General features: G+C 37.5%; 2 protein-coding genes and 1 long non-coding RNA gene across 4 annotated transcripts; all 3 read right to left on the bottom strand.

Annotated features, from left to right (window-relative positions):
* Positions 1-8,146: 8,146 nt before the first annotated feature.
* Positions 8,147-9,864, bottom strand: LOC142174843 (uncharacterized). The gene is made up of 3 exons (XR_012703923.1): positions 9,356-9,864; positions 8,971-9,247; positions 8,147-8,839 (listed from the first exon to the last, which is right to left on the bottom strand). It is a non-coding gene; the product is annotated as an uncharacterized LOC142174843 (long non-coding RNA).
* A 2,739-nt stretch (positions 9,865-12,603) lies between these two features.
* Positions 12,604-12,933, bottom strand: LOC142174630 (uncharacterized). Its single transcript, XM_075240462.1, has one exon. The coding sequence runs from the start codon at positions 12,931-12,933 to the stop codon at positions 12,604-12,606; it is 330 nt and encodes a 109-aa protein (XP_075096563.1).
* Positions 12,934-14,071: 1,138 nt separating this feature from the next.
* Positions 14,072-27,805, bottom strand: LOC107819466 (uncharacterized). Of its 2 annotated transcripts, none has more exons than XM_075240887.1 (13): positions 27,670-27,805; positions 22,659-23,054; positions 22,383-22,569; positions 21,491-21,725; positions 21,332-21,400; positions 20,326-20,427; positions 20,138-20,178; positions 17,508-17,641; positions 16,832-16,895; positions 16,658-16,754; positions 16,430-16,569; positions 14,671-14,693; positions 14,072-14,563 (listed from the first exon to the last, which is right to left on the bottom strand). In XM_075240887.1, exons 2-13 carry the CDS (start codon positions 23,051-23,053, stop codon positions 14,467-14,469), a joined length of 1,584 nt encoding a protein of 527 aa, XP_075096988.1. In that variant the 5' UTR covers position 23,054; positions 27,670-27,805; the 3' UTR covers positions 14,072-14,466. The 2 variants fall into 2 exon arrangements, with proteins under 2 accessions (XP_075096988.1, XP_075096987.1); XM_075240886.1 differs by having other exon boundaries at positions 27,247-27,711.
* Between the last annotated feature and the right edge of the window lie 149 nt (positions 27,806-27,954).

The raw sequence follows: 27,954 nt of genomic DNA, 5'->3' as shown, positions 1-27,954 counted from the left end.
GGAGTAAAAGTTGGCTTATGGAAGAATATATGCGATTAGAAAAATATGCATGGTGACGTCGTTTACTAAAAGGTTTGGTGAATAACTTAATTTGAAGACAAATTGAGTCGAGAGATTGACAGGTTTGGATTAGCTATTCACAACTTTGACGATAATTTGATTGCAAAGGTTGATGCGTCTAACATCCAACAAATTAGTTACGAGTTATGTGAAGCTGAAAGAACTGACAAGCCAAATTGCGGAGCTAAAGTAGAGAGCCAATCATTTTATTATATTTTTGCTGATGATGTCAATAATGAGAAGAATTCATTAGAGTCATGTGAAGAAGTAGATAATATAATATTTGAAGGCTCTAGTGTGTGTATATATGGTGATGTGAATAGTAATGCAATTTTAGAGTTGTGACGTATTGGACCTCATTCCAAATATTGTAAACATTGTGTTTAGATGATGATATGAAAATCAACTCATTCAGACCAATCCAGGAGTTAACGTACAAAGAATAAAATGCTTAAATTCTTGAATTTACCATACAGAAAGATAGAATTACATACCTCAGTTGAACGCCAAGAAGTATAAAAGAATACATTGGTTACTTAACCCAATAAGATTTGTACCACTACCCCTGGAACATAGCCGAAACCTTGAAGTAAAATTGGGGGTTCTGTTCATGAGTTCGAGGTAGAGGCAAAAGTTGGTTCACATCGTGTTGTGATAAATCAGGCGCTTGGGAGGAAACTGAGCTCTACTATTTTTTTAATTTGTATTTGTTTATTTATTTTTTATTATAATATTTTTGTGGTATCGTTTTTGGTTATATAGGAGTATGAGCATGAGAAACAATGCCACTAGAAGTAGGCAAAAGCGAGCCAGATGGTTAGAACTAAACGTGAAGAGCCCACACAAAGGACCAGTCATATGAGTAAGTCTAAGTATCCCATGATCTACTAATACTTCATCCCTTTGCCTACTAGGGAGTCTTTCTTGCCCTCTTATTATTTATGGTGTGCTTGGGGGTAATGTGTTACACCCCCTATTTTCATGTTAGAATACGTCTTAAGTGAATCAATATAAGCCAGAGCGTTTAAGGACCTTTACAAAGATAATGATAAGTTAACATAAATAATACAAAATCATCGTGAGGGTTGGAGGCTAAACGAATCAAAGATATTATAACCTTTACTTTTGGGGTAAAACTAGGAGTGTTTAATACGCTAAGGAGGTAGTGTTTTACTGTACCTGAATCATATAATATTCATATGTTAAGTTTTGAAGTCAAACAAGTTGTAAAACAAAAGTCGACAAAAGTTGTCGCAAGATACATTCATAATACTACTGAAAGTTGGCTTTAGTGTTAGTCAACTTTTCTTCCAATATACTTAGAGTTACGGGGTGACCCACCCACCAATTTGAATCTCTATGAATCTAATTCTCCACTCACTAAACCATTCATTGATACGACATTAGAGTATAAAGATATTTGCATTTTCACGAGACGGAATAAGTAGCTCCCTATGGGACCCACTTAGACGGTGGATAATTCTCCAACCTTTAATGATCAGGTCAAGGCTCAGTTGAGCTAATTGTTTCGACCCAACCAGACCCTATACTCTCCCAAACTCTCTCAAAGTATTATCCATGATTCAAAAGTGAAATCCAAAGAAAACAACGCAAATCAAACACCGGGAATCCCGAGGTGATTGCTAACTCGCTTCTCTTCCCTTTGTGGCTTATTGAGGATTGCTTAGCAGTGAAGTAAGCTCTGAAAGTTAGTTGTTGGAGTATTATAAAGTATGTTTTACACTCTCCTACTTAGTATTATTCGTTTTTGGGCTATAGAAAGCTTGGGTAATGAAGAGAACATGAAGAATAAGGGAAGTAAAGTTGAGGTGTTGTGTGTATGTGATTGTTTTGGAAGGTTTTTGAGCTAGGTTTCAGCTAGTTCTTGATGTAGTAGCTTGGGTGTGCTGTTGATATTTTTCTAGTTGTTTTTTGTGTTGGTTTGAGTAGGAAGGAAGTGATATATGTGTTATCCAATTTTCTGAAAATCATAGGTATATTGTTATTGATTGTTTGAGCTTGGTATGGTGTTGAGAATGTATTATAAGATGTCATGCGCGTTTTTGTTTAGACCTGGGGAAGTGAATAAATTAAGGGGAGACGCTATTCGATTTCTTATAGAACAAGTTTGTTGCTTGATAAAAGTTGTTAAGTTCATTATGGTAACATTGGTGTCCTTATTGTTGATTGTAGATTCAGAGTAAATGAGGCTAAGCTAGGGTAAATACATAAAGATTCGGTATAAGGTATTTTAAGGCTAAATCTTTTCCTCTCTTGGCATATTTTAAGATAAAACGAAATATAAACAAACGATATTCCAAAATAACTCCACTCTTAGTAAGTAGGTACACCCAAGTCATTTACTTCCTCATGATGTTGTTTAAGTATATTATGTATTAGATTCTAAGTCTCGTTGATGCTTATGGTGATGATGTTTGTATTCATAATGTAATCAGAGATGTAACGACCTTACATCACTCCTAAGGAAGTCCTAAATATCTTAAAAGGTTCTCTAAAACTTTTACACGTTCGTGAGAATAAGAATTGATGTTATGTATATATATATATATATATATAGCACGTATAGAGATTTGGATATTGTACTCCTATCTTACCATCGAGCTACGACCAGTTGGGTAGTTATACATCTTCATTTACCACCGAGCTACAACAGGTTGGGCAGACACATATTTACCATCGAGCTACGGCCGGTTAGGCAGTTACAACTTATTAGTTGTGTAGTTAATGTCACGATGATGATGATGATGATGATGATGATGTGTATATGTGTGTGCACGAGATTGAACTTATTATGCATGTTATGGCCCTCTGCGGCAAGTCAGAGGTTACAAGTTGATTCTTATTCCTCTCAATGATAGTATCTTATTGTTATGTTTCATTTTTGCCTTACATATTCGGTACATTCTTCATTGTGAAAAATGATTACACATGCGTACATGTTTTGTGCCAAGGCTCGAGCAACCTCTGTGGGCACGGTTCGTTCGATTGTTTAGCCCTATCGAGACTCCATCGTTATTAAGTAATTTCCTCGCAACAAAGTTGACATCCAAGGGCAATGCCTCCCAGTATTCGAGGTTGATTGTAGGGGAACCTCGGATACTGTTAATGCTGTCTTTGATGCAGATTCGTGATCGGCCTTCGATTCTAAGTTAGCATGATCCATTGTTGCCTCGTTAAAACCTTGCCGAAAAACCCAATTGCGACAAAAACGGTTCAAGGGAAAAAGACTGCAACGCATGCTTTAAGACTTAAGGCGTCGTGCCGCTCATTGTATATTGATATTGGAATTGACCGGAAATAGAAATAAAAGTGAACCAAAAGAAATGTATAGCTTTGGCCCTCAAGCTAGATCGTCCTCGAACCAAACGAGTATTTCAATGGAAAGTATGAACAAAGTAACAAAATATTGAGAGCTTAAGAGAAAGACAACATATTGCTTTGTATTGCGTCAATATAATCCCCTTTACAAATGATCATCCCCCCTATATATAGTAGGGGAGTCATACCCTTGGTACAATTCTAAATACAGTAAAAAATCTCATGATTAGCTAATTAATCGGCCTCTTCTTAATACATGCCGAGATTTCCGCCGTGATCCTCGCCGATCGCGGATATCTTGGCTTTCCGTTATTTGGCTCGGTAGGTTTTCCTCGATCTTGCTCGATCTCAATCTTGGCTAATCTCGATCTCGATCAGTTCCTGAGTCACGAGCTTGGCAGTCAAACTACACTTTATATAGACACGACCTTTTTTTTAAACAATTATCCTAACTCATCACACCAAGAATATTTAAAATAGACTAAGCACAAAAGTATAACAACTTAACCTCAAGATTTGACTCACAAACACCACGCTTTATTCACAACGCACCCACTTACTCTAACATAGAGGTCACTCACATTACCTTTCCCTCATGAATCAAGTGCCCTCACACAACAAAAGAGGGTAGTTTCATACACAATACAATTTAAGAACAATTAGGAACTCAAGATGGAAAGAATTCACTCACTCTCAGAAATAACATTCATATGTCACAAAAGATGCACCATAGGCTTGCCCGTAGTGTACTACTCTACTAATCGAGCTTATTCAGTCTAGGATCAAGTAGGATTTTATTTGGTTGTAATGTAGGCTGCGGGACAGGTAGGATACATTTAGATATAAGAGTGACTATACCTCCCTAAGCACTGTAATACATACATTTTAACATTCAAGCCCATGTTTATGTCAAACCATGACTCCACCTTCACATCAATATACATCAACTCCCAAATTATTTAAGCACAATTACATCAAGAGTTACCACCTGTCAATGAATATCTGGACACAATATAACTATTTTTTTTCTTTTCTTTTTCAATTCAAGTGGCTTTTATTTATTTTCAACATAGTGGACCTTTCTCCTTATTTCATTAGTTCCACTCAAAAGTCAAACCAACCACCCCACACTTTAACTTTTACATAGTTCGTAACAATTCAAGTGCTCATGAGAGGTGAACATGTTCAAATATATGGTTAATTCAAACAATTGGGTAAGGCTTGTAATGTGGTTGCCAAAGAAACAAGATTACAGGCTCAAAGGGGTTAACTATGATACATAACAATTAGGCGGGTAAAATATACATATCTGGCTCAACAAAGAAATGCCTATATCACTTCTAAGACTGAACAAAACTACTATTTCACTTTGCAAACACACGGGGCAAGTTCTAGGCATCAAATGCAATGCACAAACTACAACAAACCTCACACGCACATGACACATGACTCACTCAAGATTGGATCATCAAGACACTCTAGTCAAAGAATTTAAGCAAAGTTAAGAACATACAATTTAAGGTACTTATACGAGAGTTAAAAACTGAGCCTAAGCGTCACAACTAGGGGTGTTCATGGTTCGGTTTGGATCGGTTTTTCCCTAAAAAGAAACCAAACCAAATAAGTCGGTTTTTCAAATATTAGAACCAAACCAAACCAATTAAGTCGGTTTTTTCTTGATTCGGTTTATGTCGGGTTTTTGTTTTTTCGGTTATTTGTCGGATTTTTCTTAAATATAAGACATACACTACCAAACATATATTTCGGCGACCACATTTTCAACGTAACACTATCAAATCAATTGTCCTTTGAGAAATCTATTATTTACCAAGATATATTGATGATAATTGAATCAAATGTGATGAATAATTTAAGGACTCAATTAAAAATATATTATTTTTAAAATGAAATAGATTCTTACACTTAACAAAAGAAAACTACCAATCAAACTAGAATGTAAAGGTAAAGACATGTACTAAAAGTGCAAACGATTAACATTTACTATAAAATTTTTGAAACTTTGTATAAAAGTGTGCATATATATATATAGGTGTAATAATAAATTTAAATAGCTACTCCTATATTCGGTTTGGTTCATTTTTTTTTAAAACCAAAACCAAACCAAATTTGATCGGTTTTTAAATTTCAAAACCAAACAAAAAAGTATCGGTTTTTTAGTCGATTTGGTTTGGTTTTCGATTTGGTTCGGGTTTTTGAATTTTTATGAACACCCCTAGTAACAACCAAAGTACTCACTATTCTCAAGGCATAACAAAGTCAAGAGATATTGCTTCATTTCAAAATACAACACAATGACTCATATTCCTAAAAAAAGACTAACTATACCCGGTTCAAATAAAATAATTGGAAAAGAACCACGGCACAAAGAAAAACCAAAGGGGAATTGCTACACTACCTAACAAAAAAATTCTTTTTGTTTTTTTTTTCTTTAGACTTAAATCCCTCAAGAAAATTGTCTAATAGGTCCATCGTCGGGAAAAGTCCAATCTTTTCTATTTAAAAAAAAATCAATTAAACTAACATAACTAAAATAGCACAGAAAGTCACTTAGACAATCTCCTCACCCCACAATTTAAATTGTGCGTTGTCCCCAATGCACACCCATGCATACAAAAGGGTAAAAGGAACTCTCTGATAGGCCAAAGGCCGAAGCACTAGTATCTCATGGGGTACTCAGACTTCTCCCAGGACTGGTCCTTCGTGCGGGTACCTCACACTTAGTTCCAACCATCTGGTTTGCTGTTGCATCCTTTCAATGACTTTGCGTTCCATGCTCCTAAAAATAAAAAATCGACACTACAAGAATAATACAATAATAATAAAAAATAAAAAAACAAAAAAAAACTAAAAACTAAATTAAAAATAAAAAATAAAATAAAGCTGGGTTGCCTCCCAACAAGCGCTTGATTTAACGCCGCGGCACGACGTGAATCACTTTTTGCCTCCACCTCGAGCTTATGAATCGAACCCCAAGTTTTGATTCAAGCTTATGATTACGGTCATGGGGAGGTGGAACGAATCTAAATGGCCCAAGAAAATAATGTAGTATTCTGCACTCCTTGGCCTTTGTATGAGGTATGTAATCCTGACTTTCTAGCAAGAAGAATTCCAGAATATATGCACCTTGTTCCTCATTCCTTGACTCTTCAATTGGTTCGGATGACTCTATTTCCATATCATCATCCAAGCACAATGTGAAAAAATGCTTTGAGTGTGGACCAATGCGCTCAACTATATGAACATTGGGACTGTCTACATTCTCAACACTAATGACAATAGAGTCAACTAAATATGTATCCTCAATATCCTTGGTTGACTCTAGTATCTCTTCTACAATATCGACATCCTCAAAATCTAGTTCGATTGATTGTTGGTATTCTACTCTGGTCTTCTACACTAGCACCTCAATTTCTGTACCTAATTCACGCTCTTCTTGTATACTATTCACAATATTGGCTTGTTGAGCATTAAAATCTTCAACCAGTTGACTCACGTGAACTTTCAATTGTGAATAGTTTCCTCTTTCCTTTCTATCTGCAGTTGTAATTTACTATGTTGATCTAAAAGGTACTTTAACATATATATTCGATCTTCTTTAGGTCAGCTTCCCTGGGTTCTTTGTTCCTATTAACTTCACCAAAAAAAGAAGAACCATCAAAGTAAGGGATTGGGGGAAGGTAAGAAATGTAAGCACAACCATGAAAGTGACCATCTTGACCATCACACATTCACACATAAGATTGAGTTGGTGCACAAAACTCGCTCTCGAAAATATTTTGATAATTTTTCCCTGGGTGGTTTCCTTCACAATATGCATAAGGAGGATTAAAAATAGAGTTACCAACATCAAAATTCTCATAATTCCATGATGCCATGTTTCTCAAATAAAAATAAAAAAAAAATAAACAAAAAAATTAATCAAATACAAGAAAACAAAAATAAAAGTTCAAACTTGCAACCTAAAAATATGTATACCTACTACTACATCGTTAGTTACCCGGTAACGGCGCTAAAATTTGATCACGCCCAACTATACCTTATAAAAAGGACTAAGCGGTCGTTGCAAATATAATCTGGTTTACAAGTCCGGAGTCGAATCCCGTAGAGAACTAAGGTGTAGCTACAGTTGTTCACTATCACCAAAAAGACAAGCTTAAACAATTCCTAACTTATAGATATTCAGATTTTTGTGTTTAACTAATTAACTAACAAATTAAAATAGTAAATTAACAACTAAAGATACTAATGGTTGGAGAAAAGATTAAGGAGGTCTAGATTTATGATTTCCTCTATTGTCGGAATCCTTCCCTCTATGTTTGTTATAAATTTGCCTAAGTCTTCTCTATCGATCATGAGCACTCTAACTGTCGTAACTCTCTCCCGAGTAATTACAACAATATACTAGACATTTTCTCCCGAATTATGCTAGCTAGCTTTTAAGTACAACTCACTTAGATCGCACTCAAGGTTTCATTATCCATAATCCCACCTTTAAACCTTTCGTATTGATCCCTCATATACGTTAGGAGTGATGATGTTCAACAACTACCTAAATATACACTACATCCCGAGTAATGCACACTAAATATGAACAGCTAATTAATGGCCCTTCAATCAACAACAATAAGCATATAGTTGAACAAATAGAGATAATACTACGACAAATCTATATTAACATAATGAGAAAATCATCCTACAACAGGTTCCATCAAAACCCTAGATAACAAATTAGCTATTCATAATAGTATGCATAACTACAATACTAGAATTCATAACCAATAATGAAAATAGGAAGAAGGAAGTGAAAAACTCGTAGAAGAATTCTCCTCCTTGCTCCTAGTGTATTCTTGCCTCCTTAGGTCGAATCTCCTGTCTCCACGATGGCTCCGAGCTCTTCCTAGGTATAAAGTGTGTCCAAAGTATGTCCAACTCTTCAAAATAGCATTTTTACATGTATTTATACCAAATAGGGTCGGACCCAGACGAAACACTTTTTCCTGCATGAAATATAACTCTGGCTCTGTAAAATTTGCACTACCGCACCGCATGGGGCGACGCACCATGCAGAGCGGCAGTGAGAAAGTTCAGATTGCTGATTCTGACAGGCTACAGGAAATTTCCACAGACGTGCCTCACTGCGCGCCGCTCCACGCACCGCGTTAGTGATAATTTACAAAAATTCAAAACATAAAAGTTGTAGCCCTTTCAAATAGCTTTCCAACGATATATTGTGGAGCCCAAACGGACTTCTGAAAAAAACGTTATGTGCATTTTACTAGACAAATCACTATCGTTCTTAACTATTATCCATTGATCCCCGAACATGATCCCAACTTGATTACTTGGGCTTTTACTCAGAATTCAAAGCGCCAAATCACTTGAATTCATTCCATAATATCTACATAGCTCGGAATCACTCCTACAAGGCATAAAATACACAATTAGTGCAAAACACTAGCGATTAAAGCTCAAACTCAATTAAAGCGCAGTAAATTGGAATGTAATAATCGACTAAAATACATAATTATAGCCAATCATCAGGAGTCATACCTTTGGTACAATTCTAAATACAGTATGAAATCCCATGATTAGCTAATAAATCGGCCTCTTCTTAATATGTGCTGAGATTTCCGCCGTGATCATCGCTGATCGCAGATATCTTGGCTTTCCGTTATTTGGCTCGGTAGGCTTCCCTCGATCATGATCGATCTCTATCCCGCTCGGTCTAGATCTTGGCTAATCTCGATCTCGATCAGTTTCTGAGTCACGAGCTTGACAATCTAACTTCGTGTCACGGTCCGGTATGACATGGGGTCGAAACCTTGTCCTGCCACACCCTGATCTCGATTAATCATACAAAAAAGGAAAGCTCGATTTTGACCGTATACAAGCTTGTAAAATATGGACGCAGTATGGAATCCTCCAACTCACCCACCTGTTTTTTGTCACAAATGCACTGGAAGCTGAACGATCGGGAAACTTTACGACTTGTAGTTTTGTTAGCCACCAAAGTGTTACACCTGCTGCACACTCTACTACTTCTTGTACGCATATTTTATTTAACGTAATATAAGTACTGTTTCTTTTGGACCCACAAAAAAAAACTTAGAAAATATACACAATCCATACTGGCTAAGTTTTTCCTCCATCACTTGTGTTTGGTTTCAAAATGTACTCTAAAATATAGATTTAGAAAAGTAATTCAAGTTTTGAAATGAAATTGGTATGACAGAGAAAGACATGAACCAAATCTATCTAAGGCCATTTCCGGCCCTCCCTCATTTTTCCATAATGGGGGCAACTTTTGCCATAAATGGGGGATGAATAGTGTTCCTCCAAATATAGGGGGACACTATTCATCTTCCACATTACTATTCATGCATATTTTATTATTTAACTCTTTTAATTTATCTCTTTATATATACCTAATTATATTTATGTAATATCTTTATAATATTAATTTTACATCTTAACTTTGGCGTATAATTTTGATAAATTAATTTTCGTTCATTTATTATTTTTATGTAAAATTGTAAGTTAATTTTATTATAAGTTATAATTGTACAAAAAAATATATAATCATCTCAAAAAATGAATGGTTCAAATATAAAATATTAGATGTTGCTAAAATTGAAAGGTGCGAATATAAAATATTAGATGTTGCTAAAATTAAAATGTGAAAATTGAAAATACATTAAATGAAAATACATTAAAATAGGAAATACATGAAAATTGAAAATACATTAAATTAAAATACATAAAAGTTAAAACTACGGTAAATATCATAATAACTTAGTAGGGAGGTATGTTGTTTCCAGATACACCAAAATTATTATAGTATTGAGTGAATGGGGCCGAGGATTGTTGTAGTAGTGACTGTGACTGTGGATACACCAAAATCATTATAGCGTTGTTCTTGTCGCATAAATTTACGACGAGTCGGATCGACAATAGAATCCACATCCATCATTAAAACATTTTTTTCTTCTTTCATTTCTTTTACTCTTAGTTTTCCTTTTTGAACAGTCAAAACTTCTTTTTTTCGAATGAATTTTATCGTTATGTAATATGTATTTAATTAATCTTGTATGACAATGATTTCACTTTTATTTGAATTATTATTTAATCTATAATAATTGCTTACAAATTATATTATTTAAAATTTTATGAAATTGTTTTAATGGAAATTACAAATTAATGAAAATAAAAGATGAAATCTATTTAATGGAAATTTAAAAAATAAAAATAATAATATAATATAGAAGAGAGAAGAATATAAAAAAGAACATATGTACCTCCTTGCTGGGGCATATGTACCTCTCCTCTTCATATGCCCGAACCATCTAAGTATCGCTTCCCGCATCTTGTTCTCCATAGGAGCCACGCTCACCTTGTCTGGAATATGTTCATTCCTAATTTTATTTATCATGTTATACTTGCACATCGATCTCAGCATCCTCATTTCTGTTACCTTCATCTTCTGGACATGGGAGTTCTTGACTGGCCAACACTCAGCCCCGTACAACATAGTCAGTCTAACCAGCGCTCTATAGAACATACTTTTAAAGTTTTGCTGGCACATTCTTATTACACAAAATACAGGAAGCGAGCCTCCATTTCATCCACCCCGCTCCAATACGATGTGTGACATCCTCGTCAATCTCCCCATTCCCTTGTATAACTAACGCAAGGTACTAGAAACTTTCTCTCCTAGAGATGACTTGTGAATCAAGTCTCACGTCTTCATCCACTTCCTGAGTCGCACCACTAAACTTGCACTCCAAGTATTCTTTCTTGGTCTTGCTCAACTTGAAACCTTTAGACTCTAGAGTTTGCCTCCAAACCTCTAACCTCGCGTTAACACCGCCTCGCGTATCGTCAATCAGTATAATGTCATCTATAAATAACATGCACCACAACACCTCCCTTTGAATGTGGTGCATCAGTGTGTCAGCCGCCAGGGCAAATAAAAAAGGGTTGAGGCTCAATGCGTCAACCCCATCACAACTAGAAAGTTTCGAGTCCCCTTCGAGTGTCCTCACCCGAGTCTTAGCTCCATCATAGATGTCCTTAATTGCCCTAATGTATGCAATATGAACACCTCTAGTCTCCAAACATCTCCACAGAACCTCCCTCGAAACTTTATCGTAAGCCTACTCTAAGTAGATGAACACCATATTAAAATCCCTCCTCCTCTAGCTATACTGCTCTATCAATCTCCTAACAAGGTGAACAACTTCCATAGTCGAACGTCCCGGTATAAATTTGAACTGGTTCTCGAAAATAGACACTCTTCCTCATTCTCAGCTCCACCACCCTCTCCAAACTTCCATAGTATGGCTTAGTAGCTTGATACCCCGATAGTTGTTGCAACTTTGGATATCATCCTTGTTCTTGTACAAAGAAATTGTACTCCACTTCCATTCTTCAGACAACTTTTTCGTCCTAAAAATGACAATAAATAGCTCAGTGAGCCACTCCAAGCCCGCCCTGTCGCACCCTTCCAAAACAGAATTTTGATTGGCCCCGTCGCTCTTCCCTTGCTCATCTTATGCATAACCCCCTCTACCTCTTCAACTTTTATACGCCTACAATACCCAAAGTCTCGACGACTCTCGGATTGTTCCAAGTCACCCTACTCAATGTTCATATCCCCATCTTCGTACATGATTGCATGGAAGTAAGTCTGTCATCTCTGTCGAATATGTGCCTCATCCAGCAAAACTCTATCTTCCTCGTCTTTGATGCACTTCACTTGGTCCAGGTCACGGGCCTTCCTTTCTCTCGCTTTGGCTGGCCTATACAACTTTTACCCATGCATTTGCCCTAAAGTTCTTCATACAGTTCAAACGTTACAGTCTTCGTCGTCGTAATAACCAGTAACTTTGCTTCCTTTTTAGCCACCTTATACCGCTCCATATTCATTATCTTCTCCTCCTCGTCCACGCTCTCCAAAAACTTCAAATACATCGCTTTCTCGGCTTCCTATTTACCTTCGACTTCTCCATTCCACCACTAATCCCCCTTGTGACCACTAGAGTAGCCCTTCAAGACCGCTAATACCTCTCTAGCAACCTCTAATGCAATTCGCTTTCGTGGTTCACATACCTCTCGCGCCCCCCACTACTCCTCCATGCCCCATAGCCAGCAACTTATCTCCCAACTCCTGGGCTTCGTCTTTAGTCAAAGCTCCCCCACTTGATAACTTAAATTAGTTATCACCAAATCAAAAGCTTTAGCAAAATCCAATAGTGAATCCAGTAGCGAAGTTCCTCCTCCGTTTCTAATTCCAAAAGCAAAGTCGCCATGCACATTATCATAACCCCCAAAATCGCCCCAATGTGGCCATTGAAATCTCATCCTATGAAAAGTTTCTGTGTGCGGAACACCAAGCACAACCTCATCCAAATTCTCCCAAAAATGCCTTTTGATCTCCTCGTCCAAGCCCACTTGGGAAGCATACGCACTAACCACATTTAAAGTAAATTCCCCAACAACTAGTTTAATAATCATCAGTCTATTGTTCCCCCTCCTAACCTCCACCACTAGCTCCTTGAGATTCTTATCAACCAAAATACCTACCCCATTCTTGCCCCCACGCGTCTAGAGTACCATAGTCTAAACATGTCTATATCTCGTGCCTTAACTCCCACCTATCTAGTCTCCTCGAGACAAGTTATATTGATCTTCCTCTTATGGAGAATCTTTGCTAACTCTATAGACTTTCCCGTCAAAGTCCTTATGTTCCAAGACCCAACTCTCAGCTTGGGGACTCCCTTACCACCCTTACTCCCCCTTGCCATCGACCCCACCCCCCCTCCTGAGAACATGACCTTACCTACCATCATTCACTACAACCACTATAATCTAAGTCACACTAAGCAAGCACTATCACAAAACTAATGTACTAGAAATGGTAGTTGTAGGTAGATAAGCGAGACAAAATTCACTAATCTAAAGCCCGCAAGCAAATATAGTAACCGCAATTAGATCACAATGACAAATAAAGAACACATTAGGAACAAAAGAAACAGATTGTAACAGAGCATATCGAAAACAGAATATAAAAAAACAAGAATAGAAGAGCCTGGATTTTTAAACAGAGGAATAATAGTCGACGAAGACAATGGAGCTCGCTGGAAATCTATCCGGAGTTGTTGGATCACATCAGAAGTGGCTTGAGATCTAATGGGACATGTCCAGTTGAGGGGGTGTCCACCAATGATGCAAAATCTAACCGGAAACCTAAATGTATTAATGCTCACGCGCCCCGGTGCATGACTGAATCTCGCCGGAGCTCAGTCAGCCTTATTCACTGTACGCAGGCTCGAAAACACGCACCCATACACACGCAAAGAGAGGGAGAACGAAGGGGATAGAGAGAGAGAGAGGCAGAAAGAGGAGAAAGAAAGCGTCGCCGCTGATGAGGTCGCTGGCGGTGGGAGAAGTGTAAAGAGAAGACATGAAAAGAAGGGGAAGAAAAAGAAAAGAGAGGAAAGGAGAGATGGGGGAAAAGGGAAGAGATGAGAGAGAGGGGACCTACCTTGCGATGGGAGGGTAGTCGGAGGCGGCTTTGTTGGTCGCCGATTGTTTAGGACCGTTAGAAAACGGTAGTTACCCTACAAATAAATTTTGCCCCTATTTCAAGAAATTTCGTACAAATACGCACAGATATAAACCATACATTTTTTGTCGCAGTCATATTTCATAACAAGAAGGTAGTAACACAACAACAAAAAAAGAAAAAGAGAAACATTTCCCTTCTGTCACTAACTTCCTCTCTAACTGGCAGCTCCACCATCCCACTCATCCTACACAAGTAAATTTACTTGAGAAAAGGGCAATTTTATTTCAAATCTAGCACATGGGCTGAAAACTAAATTTGGAAAAGAAGATATGAAACAAAATTTGATTTATATTTTCTACAAATATTAGGCCAAATCAAATAAATCTCCGGTATGTTGAGGGTCCATGAAAACCTTATATTGCTTTAGGCCCCTCATGACCTGCATTGTCAAAGACAGCATTCGGTAAAGTTGCATCTGATCATGAACCACCAGTTCCAGAAGCACCCTCAGTTTGTTTTTTCTCCCGTTGTTTCTCCCGTTTTTTCTTGTTTTTCAATGCATTCTTGCTCAGCTCCCTATATTCATGTGAAATACGGAATGATGTATAGCAACTTAATAGTTTGAACATCCGAAATATTACAAAAGAAAAACAAAAAAAGAGGAAAAGTGCATTGAAGCTTACCCTGAAGAACTTCCTCCAAATAACTGTCAAAATGAAACAGATGCTTACTATTAGCATACTAGTGGCGCAAACTAAAGGAGAAAAATATAACTGGAAATAACGCATGGATGAACTTTCAGATGACATGTATATACAAATTATGACGTTTTGAAAGTAGCTAATAAACCATCACGTTGTTACCACATTGCAAGTTTATCATCAGAATGTGTCCCGTAAAGGTAACTATATCCTTGTGCAGTAAACATATTTTTTCGAAAAGTTCTGCGTTGAGATTAACTTCTGAAGAAATGTTTCAGAGAATATCTATATTATTCTTTGTGAAATCCTATCTCTAAGTATTTTTATCCATATCCTGAAAATAATTATGTTTGTTTTCCAGAACAAAGTCTATTCAGAAAAGCAGTATCTTTTCAGTTCAGGAAACCTTCCAAAGCTTTTTTATATTCAAATGGGGTAGAGATCAGTGAGTGAGAGAACATATTTGCAAAGTTCAGGATCCTCTTGCCCGGGCAAAAAGAAGAGGAATGATCAAGCAAGAAGTGCCAAATGTGTAATTTATTATCAGTTCCATCGCGTTCAGCCCCACCTAAGAGTGGTATCTTTTTTAGTTACATAGAGAAAATGAATTATAATAAAATTCACAACTTGTGTATTTGCTCCCTCCAAATGGTAGACTGTCTAACCTCACCTTTTTTCTTCTCATTTTCTAAGGAAGAGAGTTCTAAAGGAAAATGAGCTGCCAATAAAGATTGGACAGTAATAACTGAAATATCAGATTTGGCTTTAAAATTTCAGGAAATGTTTTACAGAAAAGAAGGAAAGATAAAGATCCATGTAATTACTTGTAGAATAATTAAGCTCAACACATCTAATGCATTATTACACACCTAAGTTCCTTTTATTCTCTACAGGTTGATTGCTATCGAACTAAACCATATGAAATTTATAGAGAACAAGAGCTATTCATATTCGATAAAGGACCTTAATATTCTTTTGGGATTCAGTCACCTACATGTCTTAAGGAGTCAGAAATAGAGTTCATCACAGAAAGGTAGAGAAGGGACGCTTCATTCAAGAAAATTAAACATGCATTTTGGGCTAGCCTTTTTATTTTTTCTTATTATTTACCAGCATTAAATCCAATTCACAATTGACATGGCATTAACCATTATGAGGATAATGTTAAGTCCAAAGATTGGGTATATGGAGTAACCATTCTAGCCAAATTGTGGGAAGAGAATATCTTAACAATAGCAAGAGTATGAAAATCGAACACCTTTACTTTCTTGAAACTTTGTTACAATATAATATTACTGAAGAAGTTTTTTACAAGGGAACCAACTTAATAAATATTCTAGTTGCTGTATACAAGGTCAGTTAACTTCACAAAGGTAATGGCTGTGCAGAAAACCCACTAGTGAGTAATCATCATATTAAAACATACCATATCATTTATGTAATGTAGTTTATACATTGTAATATAGAAGGAAATAACATAGCATATTCATAATGTCAGTGTTCTCCATTGGGAAATTAAAAGTATTAACTCCCCAGGCATGACATTCAAAATGCTCAACAAAGTTATTTTGCTCTAAGAATGTAGTTAAATGCCAAAAAATTCATTGAAATTATTAGATTGAATACCAATTATGGTAAGGTATAAGCACTTTATACACCAGCTTGGTGTGCTATCAATGAATACCTCCGACTTATCAGAAGAAAAAAGATTTAAGTAATCAATAAAGTATCCCTTCCATACCTCTGCTTGAACCGCAGCAGCAACCTTCGCATGAGGTGGACGATAAGCAGCAGGTTTTGCTGCAGGAGGATTGGCAGGTGTAGCCTTCGGAACGGCCTGGGTAGCTTTTGGAATGGCCTGGGTAGCTTTTGATCCTTTCCCTGGAAAGACATTTTGGTTTCAGCTCCCATTATAACAATTACATGGGCATTACATCAAACTTTGTTACAAGATTTAAACAGGAGGAACCTGGCGCTTTAGCTTCATCTATTTTCACCGAGCCAACTGCCTTAACAAGGTCTTCAATGTCACCAAATTTTTCTACTGACTCTGGCTTCCAATCAACCTGTCAGAGGAGTGAACAAAGAAGTAAGCAGGCAGAGCAAGTTTGTTCGCAGAAAAAAAATTAGCAAGGCTATTAACCTGATACAATCTGTCAAACATCTTCTTGAAGTACAATGATCCATTGTGGTGAAAAATTTTAACCCTTCAAAAACATGAAAGAATGAGCATTAGCTATCATGTATTTAATAACAAAATTGCTAAATATATCTGCTTGCATAAACCTGGCACTCCACTTTCTCTCATTCCAAACAAAGGCAACAATTTTTTGATGGTAAAACAAAATTCGGTCTTTTAGCCAATGAACCCATTGCCTCACTCTTCCCACAAAGGCAACATTAGGCATGCTCACTAGCTTCTCATTCTTTAGAATCACCGAAGGCTTCTCAACATAATTATAAGTTCATGCAATTGCATTAGGGCCATAATTCAACAGGTCCATTTTTAGCAAGGAAGATAGATAATAATTGCTATAACAAACCTACAGGTGGATTAACATCAGCATCTGAAAAGTTGACTTGAGATTAAAGATTTAAGACATTATAAAATCAATAGATTGAAAGAAGTCAAGTGGTCCAGACAGCTATCAAGATATTCTGATATGGTATAAAATGGGGCAAAATGCACCAACTGTGATGCATTAAATTGTCTTATCATTGCAAGCTACAAATTGAAAAATTTGTACACTCGGTTCTCAAGTTACCGTTTAGCCAAAGCACATTCTTTTAAAAACAAAATCAGCAAAACATATGCATACCCATTATCAACTTGAAGGCGAGGAGCTGTTGTGGCAGTCATAAAGTACCGACCATCAGGAGACCATTCACTTGTCACTGACAATTCAGCCCTTGTAGTTCCAAGCTGCTTCTTTTCCTTGTAGTCCCAGAATGCCTGAAGTCATGACTAATCGCTTAAAAGCTAAGCTAAATAAGCAGAAGAAACTTGTAATTCAAGATCGCAGGCAAGCATCACTCTATGAATCAACTAAGATTTAGTAGGAACTTTCTCAACCTCCAGGTAGACATGGCAAAATACAGTAGTCTAAATTGTTCAGACAACTACCATAAATGAAGGTCAAGGTGCAGGCAGGCTGCACTTGCCAGAGTGGTTTATTAGCACAAATATGAGTAGAAGCTGCTGAACCAACAACCCAAATAACAAGAATGGAGGACTAAGAGATATAGGCAATAGTTTGCCAATTTGAACAACTAAAACTACAAGCCTAAGACGATTATTTAAGTGCCATATACTAAAGGAGCTCATTTTAATGAGATAAAAGAAACCATCTGACTACACAAATCACCATATCTTCCCTTTCTTTTATAGCGAGGATGTCTAGGCCAGCTTGCGTGCACGTAAACTATTTCATCGGGTACCTATTACCTTCCACTAGCATAGGTACCGGTCAACTCTGTCTATCAAGCTTAGGTAGATGGGAAGAAATTACCTAATGCTTCTTGTCTCGGCTAGAATTTGAACCCTGATCTCTAAGGTTGCACCCACTTAAGGTCACACCCTTGGGTGCTACATAAATCACTATCTCTTATTTTCTTGTGACCAAAATTATCCAATCCCTATGACATAATTGAAGGAGGCCAAAATGTCTGAGGAAATGAAATTGATGAACAGACCAGGGGAAGGAATTGAGCTTGCTGTAAAATTTACCCGAAAAAGCTGTCAGAATGAGATCTTTGAACATCTGTTCGTCATAAAAATCACGGGATATTCTATTCATCGAGAAAATTCACCCAAAAAAACTAGAGAACAATTGAAAATCACTGGAGATTGTCGCAGGTTATAATTGAGGCTTATGGTGCAGGATAATCCTATTGAAAGTGGGTGTACAGTAAGATCTTTGTCAGCAAAAGACACTACCGTCATAAGCTAGGCAAAACCACTGGAAAAATATGAAAGATGGATGGGATGATTCGCAGGTAGTCGACCCCAGTGGGTCGGAATATTAATTAACCTTACAGGAAAAAAAGAGGAAGTAGGAACTTTTTGAGCCATGCTGAATTAGGGTTCAGGTGATCGAAATTAGTTAGGCTGGGAATGGAATCAACTGCCATGAAAGCAAGAAATTCACTGAATTGTCTGAATAGAGTTCACGCGCTGAGCAGATGGAGTGGATCTCCTAATAAAAATCTGCAACCTAGTCAGTGCATTACCTCCACTTAAGACATGGCTTCTCAAATTTTGTTTGCTGAAATATTCTTGGTTTCGTGGTATGTTGGTTGATGCATAACACTCACAAGAAGCAAAGAAGACTCAAATAAACAAGACGGTTTTAGGAATAATATGCAGTGAATGACATTATCTTATCTCGAATATTACTGGTAAATGCATAGTAATTTCTAATAAAAGCTTAGATGTCATATGAAATATAAGAGAAACAAGGATAAAAGACCGAGAGAATGAGCGAAGAATAACGACTTACGCATTAATCCCTTTATAGGGACACTTTATGTACATGGTTGTTTTACCCACCTGATACAACATTTTTTTAAGAGTAGATGATACTACATTAATAAGTATATATTTTAGATGAGTATATTATATCACTCCCTCTGTCCCAATTTATGTGATACACTTTCCTTTTTAGTCTTTCCCAAAAAGAATATACATATTTAGAAACAATTTAACTTTAAACTTCCCATTTTACCCTTGATGAGATGATTTATAGCCACACGAATATACGACCTGTTTCAGACCACAAGTTCAAGTCTTTCTTTCTTTCTTACGCTCCACAAGCAATCAAACAACATCACATAAAATGGGACGGAGAGTGTAAATATTATTGTTTGCACTTAACTATCTAACACTAACTATACTAACTATCTGATAATTCCATTGGGTTTTGTTTTGCACAGGGAGAATCAAATGGTCATATACACCAATTATGTTGATCGCTATATGTTCTAAAGAATCTCCTCGAGCATGATTTGCTAAGCAGCAAGCTTAGAATAGTTAAAAGTTTGGCATGCCTCCAATGAAGCTGATCATTTTGTGTTCTATTTAGCACTTAAATCTAGTATTCTACTTCCTTGATCTTATTTTATATGAGATTCTTTTCTTTTTGTTCTATCTCGAAAAGATTGACTCCTTTAACATCCCTATTTTACTCTTAATCACATGAATTAGGATGCTACTTGATATCAAAGCTGATTTTAAATTAGAAAAACTACACATCAAGGGATATGTCGAACTCTTTCCATCTCTCGTTTAATTGTTGGTAATAAGGGAAATGTTGGTACTTTGATTATGTTTAGCCTATGTGTCAAAAGTCTTCTTTTTTTTATAGGTAGTAGCAATCCATGATATTTGAAACAGATAAGAGTTGTGGACATTTCCCACTTCTGAATATAGTAATCATCTAGATATACATACCATGTCTCCTGGTAAGTTACCAAAGCCTGCCAAGCATATAACTGTAGAACAAGGATTAAGGCAAGCAAAAGCAGTAACTGCAGATGGAAATAAACTAGCAGGCTGAACTAGCCCCCTTTTTTCCAATGACCAACTAGAAACAATGATGACAAATTAGAAAAAGAATGTCTTTTCGAAGAAAAGGATACAGTTCCCCAGCGGATTCCATCTGATAGTGTTGTATGGGCCTGTTCCAAGCTCAAGCAGAGGATTGCACTTCTTGTCGAACACCGTGGCCATAGCAGGCATAACTAAGTGATTTAAGGAATAACAGCAGCATCCAGAAAATATATGAAACAATGGATTCAAGAAAAAATATAGGAATTCTAGCTGCATATATTTTTAATAACAGAGGTGTCGAGGCTATTTTGCACCTTCAACCAATCCACCGAGAACCTACTACTTACGACAAGCATAGGTATCAAGTAACTCTACCAGCTAATGCTTAGGCATGGAATAAATTTACCTAGTGTCATTTCTCCTATATTTGAGCCTTGGTTCCCAAGGTTGTTACTCTAACTCCTCGATTGCTGTGGCATTGCTTTGAAGGCGGATACTAGTTGCAAATTAATCTTTGAACAAATCCACTCGAGGGAGGAAATAAAAGCTTCTTTATTAGGACTACATTTAGACCCTATTAATGAACAGAGCGCATGTTCAGTGAGTATATAAAAGCAATGATCTAACGCACTTCACCTTGGACCTCCTCTGTAAGTTGAAGAGCAAAAAGAATATGTGTGCCAGATGTCCTCCACCATTTAACACTTGTCTCACATTTTTTATTGTGTATTACTCCTCTTAAGCGAGAGAGAAGATTTTAAATGAAATAATTAAAGAAAAACAGTAACACCCAGAACCACGAATGAGAGAATACTGGAAGAACCAAGCTCTAAGCTTTAGCAACTAGTTATAAGTGCGCATATATTCAAACTTCTACGGCGTCTAGAAAAAAGTTGCATCCAACTTCAAACTTTGTAACATTTCTTCCAAATATTCTTGTCTTCAACTTATATGGTTTTTCACAACAAGTGTGTAACATTTCCATAGACTCTTTTTACTCTTCTTTTTTTCCCTTTTCTCTAAGGCTTTCTTTTCATTTTTTATAACAATTTCAGAAGCCTTGAGGTTGGGTTTTGGGGTGTTGGTAAAGGATACAACCATAAACAACTGCAAATTCTTTACCCGAATAGGACCATTGAACATCATGAATAGGGCCTTCTTTACCTGCAACATGCCCAAAGGATCAGTAAGTCGCAAATTCACTCATTCAACACATAACTTTGGCTGAAGATTAAGAAGATGAAAACAACATACGGAGAGGAACAAGCCCTTCATGGGTCCCATCAGTAGTCAAGTAGTTCAACTTTGATTCTCCGTAGTAGCTTTGGTTTGTTTTATCAACATCTGATTGGACCACCACTAGAAGCCCTGTAGAACCAGAGTTCCAGCTCAGTTGCACAGTTGAGCAGCGGAAGAAGCTGCGTCGAGCAACAGCTTGACTTTGTAAGTCCTTTCCACATGCATATATCTGAACACTGGCTGGCATTCCCTGCATAAATTAATTTTCCAAAAGGTTAAATGGGAACCCTGAGAACTGGCAGCCTTAAGCACACGATACTTGAAAATTTTTATGTTGTGTTGTAATCTGGTTGCACGAAACTAAGGAAGTATTTTACTCTTCTATTACGCCTATTGGTTTTTGGATATTACTGTGCCGAAAAGAATTCCAAAATATTCAGGCAACTTTTCAGATTCACTTTGTTGCCTACTCTCGAGTAGCTTCCCCTCAGCTTTCACTACAACAAACACATTGTCCTGTGCTGTGCAGAAATACAACTCTTTAAAACCAGCAAGACAGCTTGTGGATATCTGGATTACTATGCACCTCCCCGTATAGAATACGTTATGAAAGCCTGCCATATATTCCCAAAGCCTCAAGTGTATTTTTTATTACATTAAGGAGCAGCTTGAACAACTACTGGAAAAAGCTTTTGAATTTATAGAGAAACTTTTAGGATGGAGTGCACTTCAATGAAACTTGACTGAATGTGCTCGGCATTAGTTTGTGTCAAGTTCTCTAACAACAAGCATACTATGGATTAGTTAAAAAGTCAGGAGGCATATCAAAATGCACATTCATCGTCAAGAGTATAATACATGGATGTTTCAAATTGATAATTTAATGAGTATCCAATAATTTTTAGACCTTGGATTCTGGAACAAATGCAGCCACGTAGGATCCAGGGGCTTTAGAAAGCTCCAATGCAGCAATCGCAGGAACTCGCAGCCGATTAACAAATCCCTTAGAGAAATCCCTAGGATCAAAAAATTGGATCTCATTTGTTGCCAATCGACATGCAACAGTTTCGTCAGAACTGAAACGCACGGAAGGCCTGAAAAAATCAGAGTGCAAGTGAATAAAATACTCTGAAATTCTGAGCATCAATTTCCACATAGACAGCCAAAACACAAGAAAATTTACCATGTAACTTTTGTCATATTTTTCTGGAAGAGTTGGTAAACATATTCACCATTTTCTATCTTCCACAAGACCACGTTCTTATCCTGAGGAGATGAACATTTCTGGAAGGTCTGAAGATAAGTTCCACGAGGAGAGATGACAGCTGCAAGAACGTTTGGGACATTAAAAGACCTAATCTCTTTCAATGTTTTGCAATCAAAGATGCTAATTATGGAGTCTGATTTTGTAACCATGAGTTTGGACCCATCTTCACTGAACTTTGCACTGGTACAAGGAACCCTATCAAGCTTGATACCAGGTTGACCGCTTGGGAAAGGTGGTCCATTCCATATAGCAAAACCCTCTGGTTCTCTTACTAAAATATCCAACGAGGAGGAAGGCTCTACAACCGCCATCCTATAGTGTCAAATATAAAAGCAACGTTAGCCCATACCAGAATTAACATCAGTCAGATTCACGGATGTTGAAACAATTCAGAGTTTGTACTTGCTACATACAATGTCAGTTTACTATCCTCCAAAAGTTTTGGGACTTCATCTAAACGGAAGAAAGTGTTTTCCATAAAAAAAGTTTTTTCGTGAAAATATTTCACTATGAGACATCATTTTCTGAATAATTTTCCAGTGTTTAGTTGGGCGTAAAAGTATGTGACATAGTAATGCAACGAGGCCTAGTACTGAACTTTTTTTGTGGATTGTGTCTGCTCCTGCTCCTGCTTCTGTTGTATATTTTTGCCATGCATCTTCTATATGCCATTTAATGAAATTCTCTTTTAGTACAGTTCTTTACATTTATATTCTAGTTTGATTGGTAGTTTTCTTTTGTTAAGCGTAAGAATCCATTTCATGTTAAAAAATATATATTTTTAATTGAGTCCTTAAATTATTCATCACTATTTGATTCAATTATCATCAATATATTTTAGTAAATAATAGATTTCTCAAAGGGCAATTGATTTGATAGTGTTACGTTGAAAATGTGATCGCCGGAATATGTGTTTGGTAGTGTATGTCTTATATTTGAGAAAAAACTGAAAAACCGACATAAACCGTATCGAGAAAAAACGACTTAATTGGTTTGGTTTGGTTTGGTTCTAATATTTGAAAAACCGACTTACTTGGTTTGGTTTCTTTTTATAGAAAAACTGATCCAAACCGAACCATGAACACCCTTAACCATGACGGGCTGCAACTGGGGCACGGGCACCAATATATGTGCCAGAATCTTGAGGCCTCTTGGCCTCCCTCTCGTAAAAATAGCACGGTATAGCCAGTTTTCGAACTGGTCATTCAAAAATAGCCATCGTTTACCAAGTCAATGAAAAATAGCCACTATTTTGCTGCAACAGAGACCGGTCTAGCAAAATATACTAGAGTTCGGTGCACCTGTGTATGAACTCCAGCATATTATGCTGGACTGGTATACTTTGTTGGCTCCAGTATAATATACTGGAGCACTGGTGCTCCAAACTCCAGTATATTATGCTGGACCGGTATACTTGCTGGAACTCCAGTATATTATGCTGGAGTTCTAGTGTACTTATGCTGGAACTCCATCATATTATGCTGGAGTTTCAACATACTTATCTTGGAACTCCAGTATAATATGCTGGAGTTCAAGTATACTTATGCTGGAACTCCAGCATAATATACTGACGTATTTTTCAGGTTTTGAACAGTGTTTTCGCTCAGTTTTATCTTTAGATGAAAAGTGGCTAAATTTCGATTACTTTTGAAACTGGGCTATTTTTGAACGACCAGTTGTAAATCTGGCTATTTTTGAATTTTCTCCTCTCTCCCAGGCCCATATGCCCTCCAATCTCCTAGCGATGCTGGTATGGGATGTCAATACCTAACTCCCGAGCCATGCTGAATCTAATACTCTTGTTGAGCCTCTCGATTCTGTCAGTGAGACTAAATGTGCTCCACTTTAGCATACTTAAGGAACTAAATATACTCAGGGTTATATTTGAGGGACCAAAATAGACCTAACATCAAACACAAGGGACAATATTGGCCAAAAACTCCTCTTTCTATGATTCAGATTTTCCTTTTCCCTTTATATTAGTTACTGCACCTATGCACTGTCTTTTGCGAGTTAGAAACTTGGAATCCCCAATTACTAATTTCTCTATTCCCTTTTTAGAGGAGTTCTTCCTCTCTCAACATTTCAATAAAATTCCAAAGAAAGAGAAAACAAATGACTAAAATTGCTCTATAGGACAAAAGTAACCCCTTTAGGCTGCAAACTCAAGTTCTCCGTCTCGTCGCCTCCCATTATCAGTCTACACAAAATCGGAAAATAGCTCAAGTGAGCAGACAACAGTGAATACTGTGTTGCGAAGTACACTCGCTCCAACTTTTACTGTATCATCTCAAGTATAATTTCACGGTAAATTGGTTTCATCTTTTGTTTCTGTTATGCACCCCAATGCACATTTAAAGCATCCCTAATATTTGATTTGTGTTGATATTTTCACTTAATTACCTGGTTATTTTAGAGCTCATTGGTCCTTTAAAATCAAGTGGAGAAAGTGAAATCATTTTTCCTTCAGTATACACAGCAAAGAATTGGCTTCTATTTGTTTCCTGTAGGTAATATGTTTTAGAGATTTTCTTTTGTGTATAGTTTTTTATTAGTAGGTCAAAGAATCACGCTTGCGCAAAAACAACAACAACAACAAAACCAATGAGTTCCCACAAGTGGAGTCTGTGGAGGGTAGTGTGCACGCGGACCTTACCTCTAACTTGGGAGGGTAGAGAGTCTAATCATGCTTGCGCAGATACTTAAATTAATCCACTAGAGAAGTCTGCTCTGGTGGATTTGATATTTAACAAGGGTAGTCACCCTTATTAAAAGTTTAGGTTTTGATACTGTGGCTGATACTTTCTCCATCAATGTCATTATTAGTTTCAGGAGTGCTTGAGATTAATAGCTCAGTGAGCCACTCCAAGCCCGCCCTGTCGCACCCTTCCAAAACAGAATTTTGACTGGCCCCGTCGCTCTTCCCTTGCTCATCTTATGCATAACCCCCTCTACCTCCTCAACTTTTATACGCCTACAATACCCAAAGTCTCGACGACTCTCGGATTGTTCCAAGTCACCCTACTCAATGTTCATATCCCCATCTTCGTACATGATTGCATGGAAGTAAGTCTGTCATCTCTGTCGAATATGTGCCTCATCCAGCAAAACTCTATCTTCCTCGTCTTTGATGCACTTCACTTGGTCCAGGTCACGGGCCTTCCTTTCTCTCACCTTGGCTGGCCTATACAACTTTTACCCATGCATTTGCCCTAAAGTTTTTCATACAGTTCAAACGCTACAGTCTTCGTCGTCGTAATAACCGGTAACTTTGCTTCCTTTTTAGCCACCTTATACCGCTCCATATTCATTATCTTCTCCTCCTCGTCCACGCTCTCCAAAAACTTCAAATACATCGCTTTCTCGGCTTCCTCTTTACCTTCGACCTCTCCATTCCACCACTAATCCCCCTTGTGATCACTAGAGTAGCCCTTCAAGACCGCTAATACCTCTCTAGCAACCTCCAATGCAATTCGCTTTCGTGGTTCACATACCTCTCGCGCCCCCACTACTCCTCCATGCCCCATAGCCAGCAACTTATCTCCCAACTCCTGGGCTTCGTCTTTAGTCAAAGCTCCCCCACTTGATAACTTAAATTAGTTATCACCAAATCAAAAGCTTTAGCAAAATCCAATAGTGAATCCAGTAGCGAAGTTCCTCCTCCGTTTCTAATTCCAAAAGCAAAGTCGCCATGCACATTATCATAACCCCCAAAATCGCCCCAATGTGGCCATTGAAATCTCATCCTATGAAAAGTTTCTGTGTGCGGAACACCAAGCACAACCTCATCCAAATTCTCCCAAAAATGCCTTTTGATCTCCTCGTCCAAGCCCACTTGGGAAGCGTACGCACTAATCACGTTTAAAGTAAATTCCCCAACAACTAGTTTAATAATCATTAGTCTATTGTTCACCCTCCTAACCTCCACCACTAGCTCCTTGAGATCCCTATCAACCAAAATACCTACCCCATTCTTGCCCCCACGCGTCTAGAGTACCATAGTCTAAACATGTCTATATCTCGTGCCTTAACTCCCATCTATCTAGTCTCCTCGAGACAAGTTATATTGATCTTCCTCTTATGGAGAATCTTTGCTAACTCTATAGACTTTCCCGTCAAAGTCCTTATGTTCCGAGACCCAACTCTCAGCTTGGGGACTCCCTTACCACCCTTACTCCCCCTTGCCATCGACCCCACCCCCCCTCCTGAGAACATGACCTTACCTACCATCATTCACTACAACCACTATAATCTAAGTCACACTAAGCAAGCACTATCACAAAACTAATGTACTAGAAATGGTAGTTGCAGGTAGATAAGCGAGACAAAATTCACTAATCTAAAGCCCGCAAGCAAATATAGTAACCGCAATTAGAACACAATGACAAATAAAGAACACATTAGGAACAGAAGAAACAGATTGTAACAGAGCATATCGAAAACAGAATATAACAAAACAAGAATAGAAGAGCCTGGTTTTTTAAACAGAGGAATAATAGTCGACCAAGACAATGGAGCTCGCTGGAAATCTATCCGGAGTTGTTGGATCACGTCAGAAGTGGCTTGAGATCAAATGGGACATGTCCAGTTGAGGGGGTGTCCACCAGTGATGCAAAATCTAGCCGGAAACCTAACTGTATTAATGCTCACGCGCCGGTGCATGACTGAATCTCGCCGGAGCTCAGTCAGCCCTGTTCACTGTACGCAGGCTCGAAAACACGCACCCATACACACGCAAAGAGAGGGAGAACGAAGGGGATAGAGAGAGAGAGGCAGAAAGAGGAGAAAGAAAGCGTCGCCGCTGATGAGGTCGCTGGCGGTGGGAGAAGTGTAAAGAGAAAACGTAAAAAGAAGGGGAAGAAAAAGAAAAGAGAGGAAAGGAGAGAGATGGGGGAAAGAGGGAAGAGATGAGAGAGAGGGGACCTACCTTGCGATGGGAGGGTAGTCCGAGGCGGCTTTGTTGGTCGCCGATTGTTTAGGACCGTTAGAAAACGGTAGTTACCCTACGAATAAATTTTGCCCCTATTTCAAGAAATTTCGTACAAATACGCACAGATATAAGCCATACGTTTTTTGTCGCAGTCATCTATCTATATAGAATAGTAAAGGTAAAACAATAGTAGAATGTCAAATGACACAACCACAATTCAAGAAGTGTTAAATTTTAGGACAAACTTTCAATATATTTGGAAATTCAAAAATAATTTAAAAT

This window comes from Nicotiana tabacum, chromosome 20 (assembly GCF_000715075.1).
Source record: "Nicotiana tabacum cultivar K326 chromosome 20, ASM71507v2, whole genome shotgun sequence".
NCBI classification, from domain to species: Eukaryota; Viridiplantae; Streptophyta; class Magnoliopsida; order Solanales; family Solanaceae; genus Nicotiana; species Nicotiana tabacum.
Note: the sequence above shows the minus strand (reverse complement) of the source record. Positions and strands in the feature narration are given on the sequence as shown.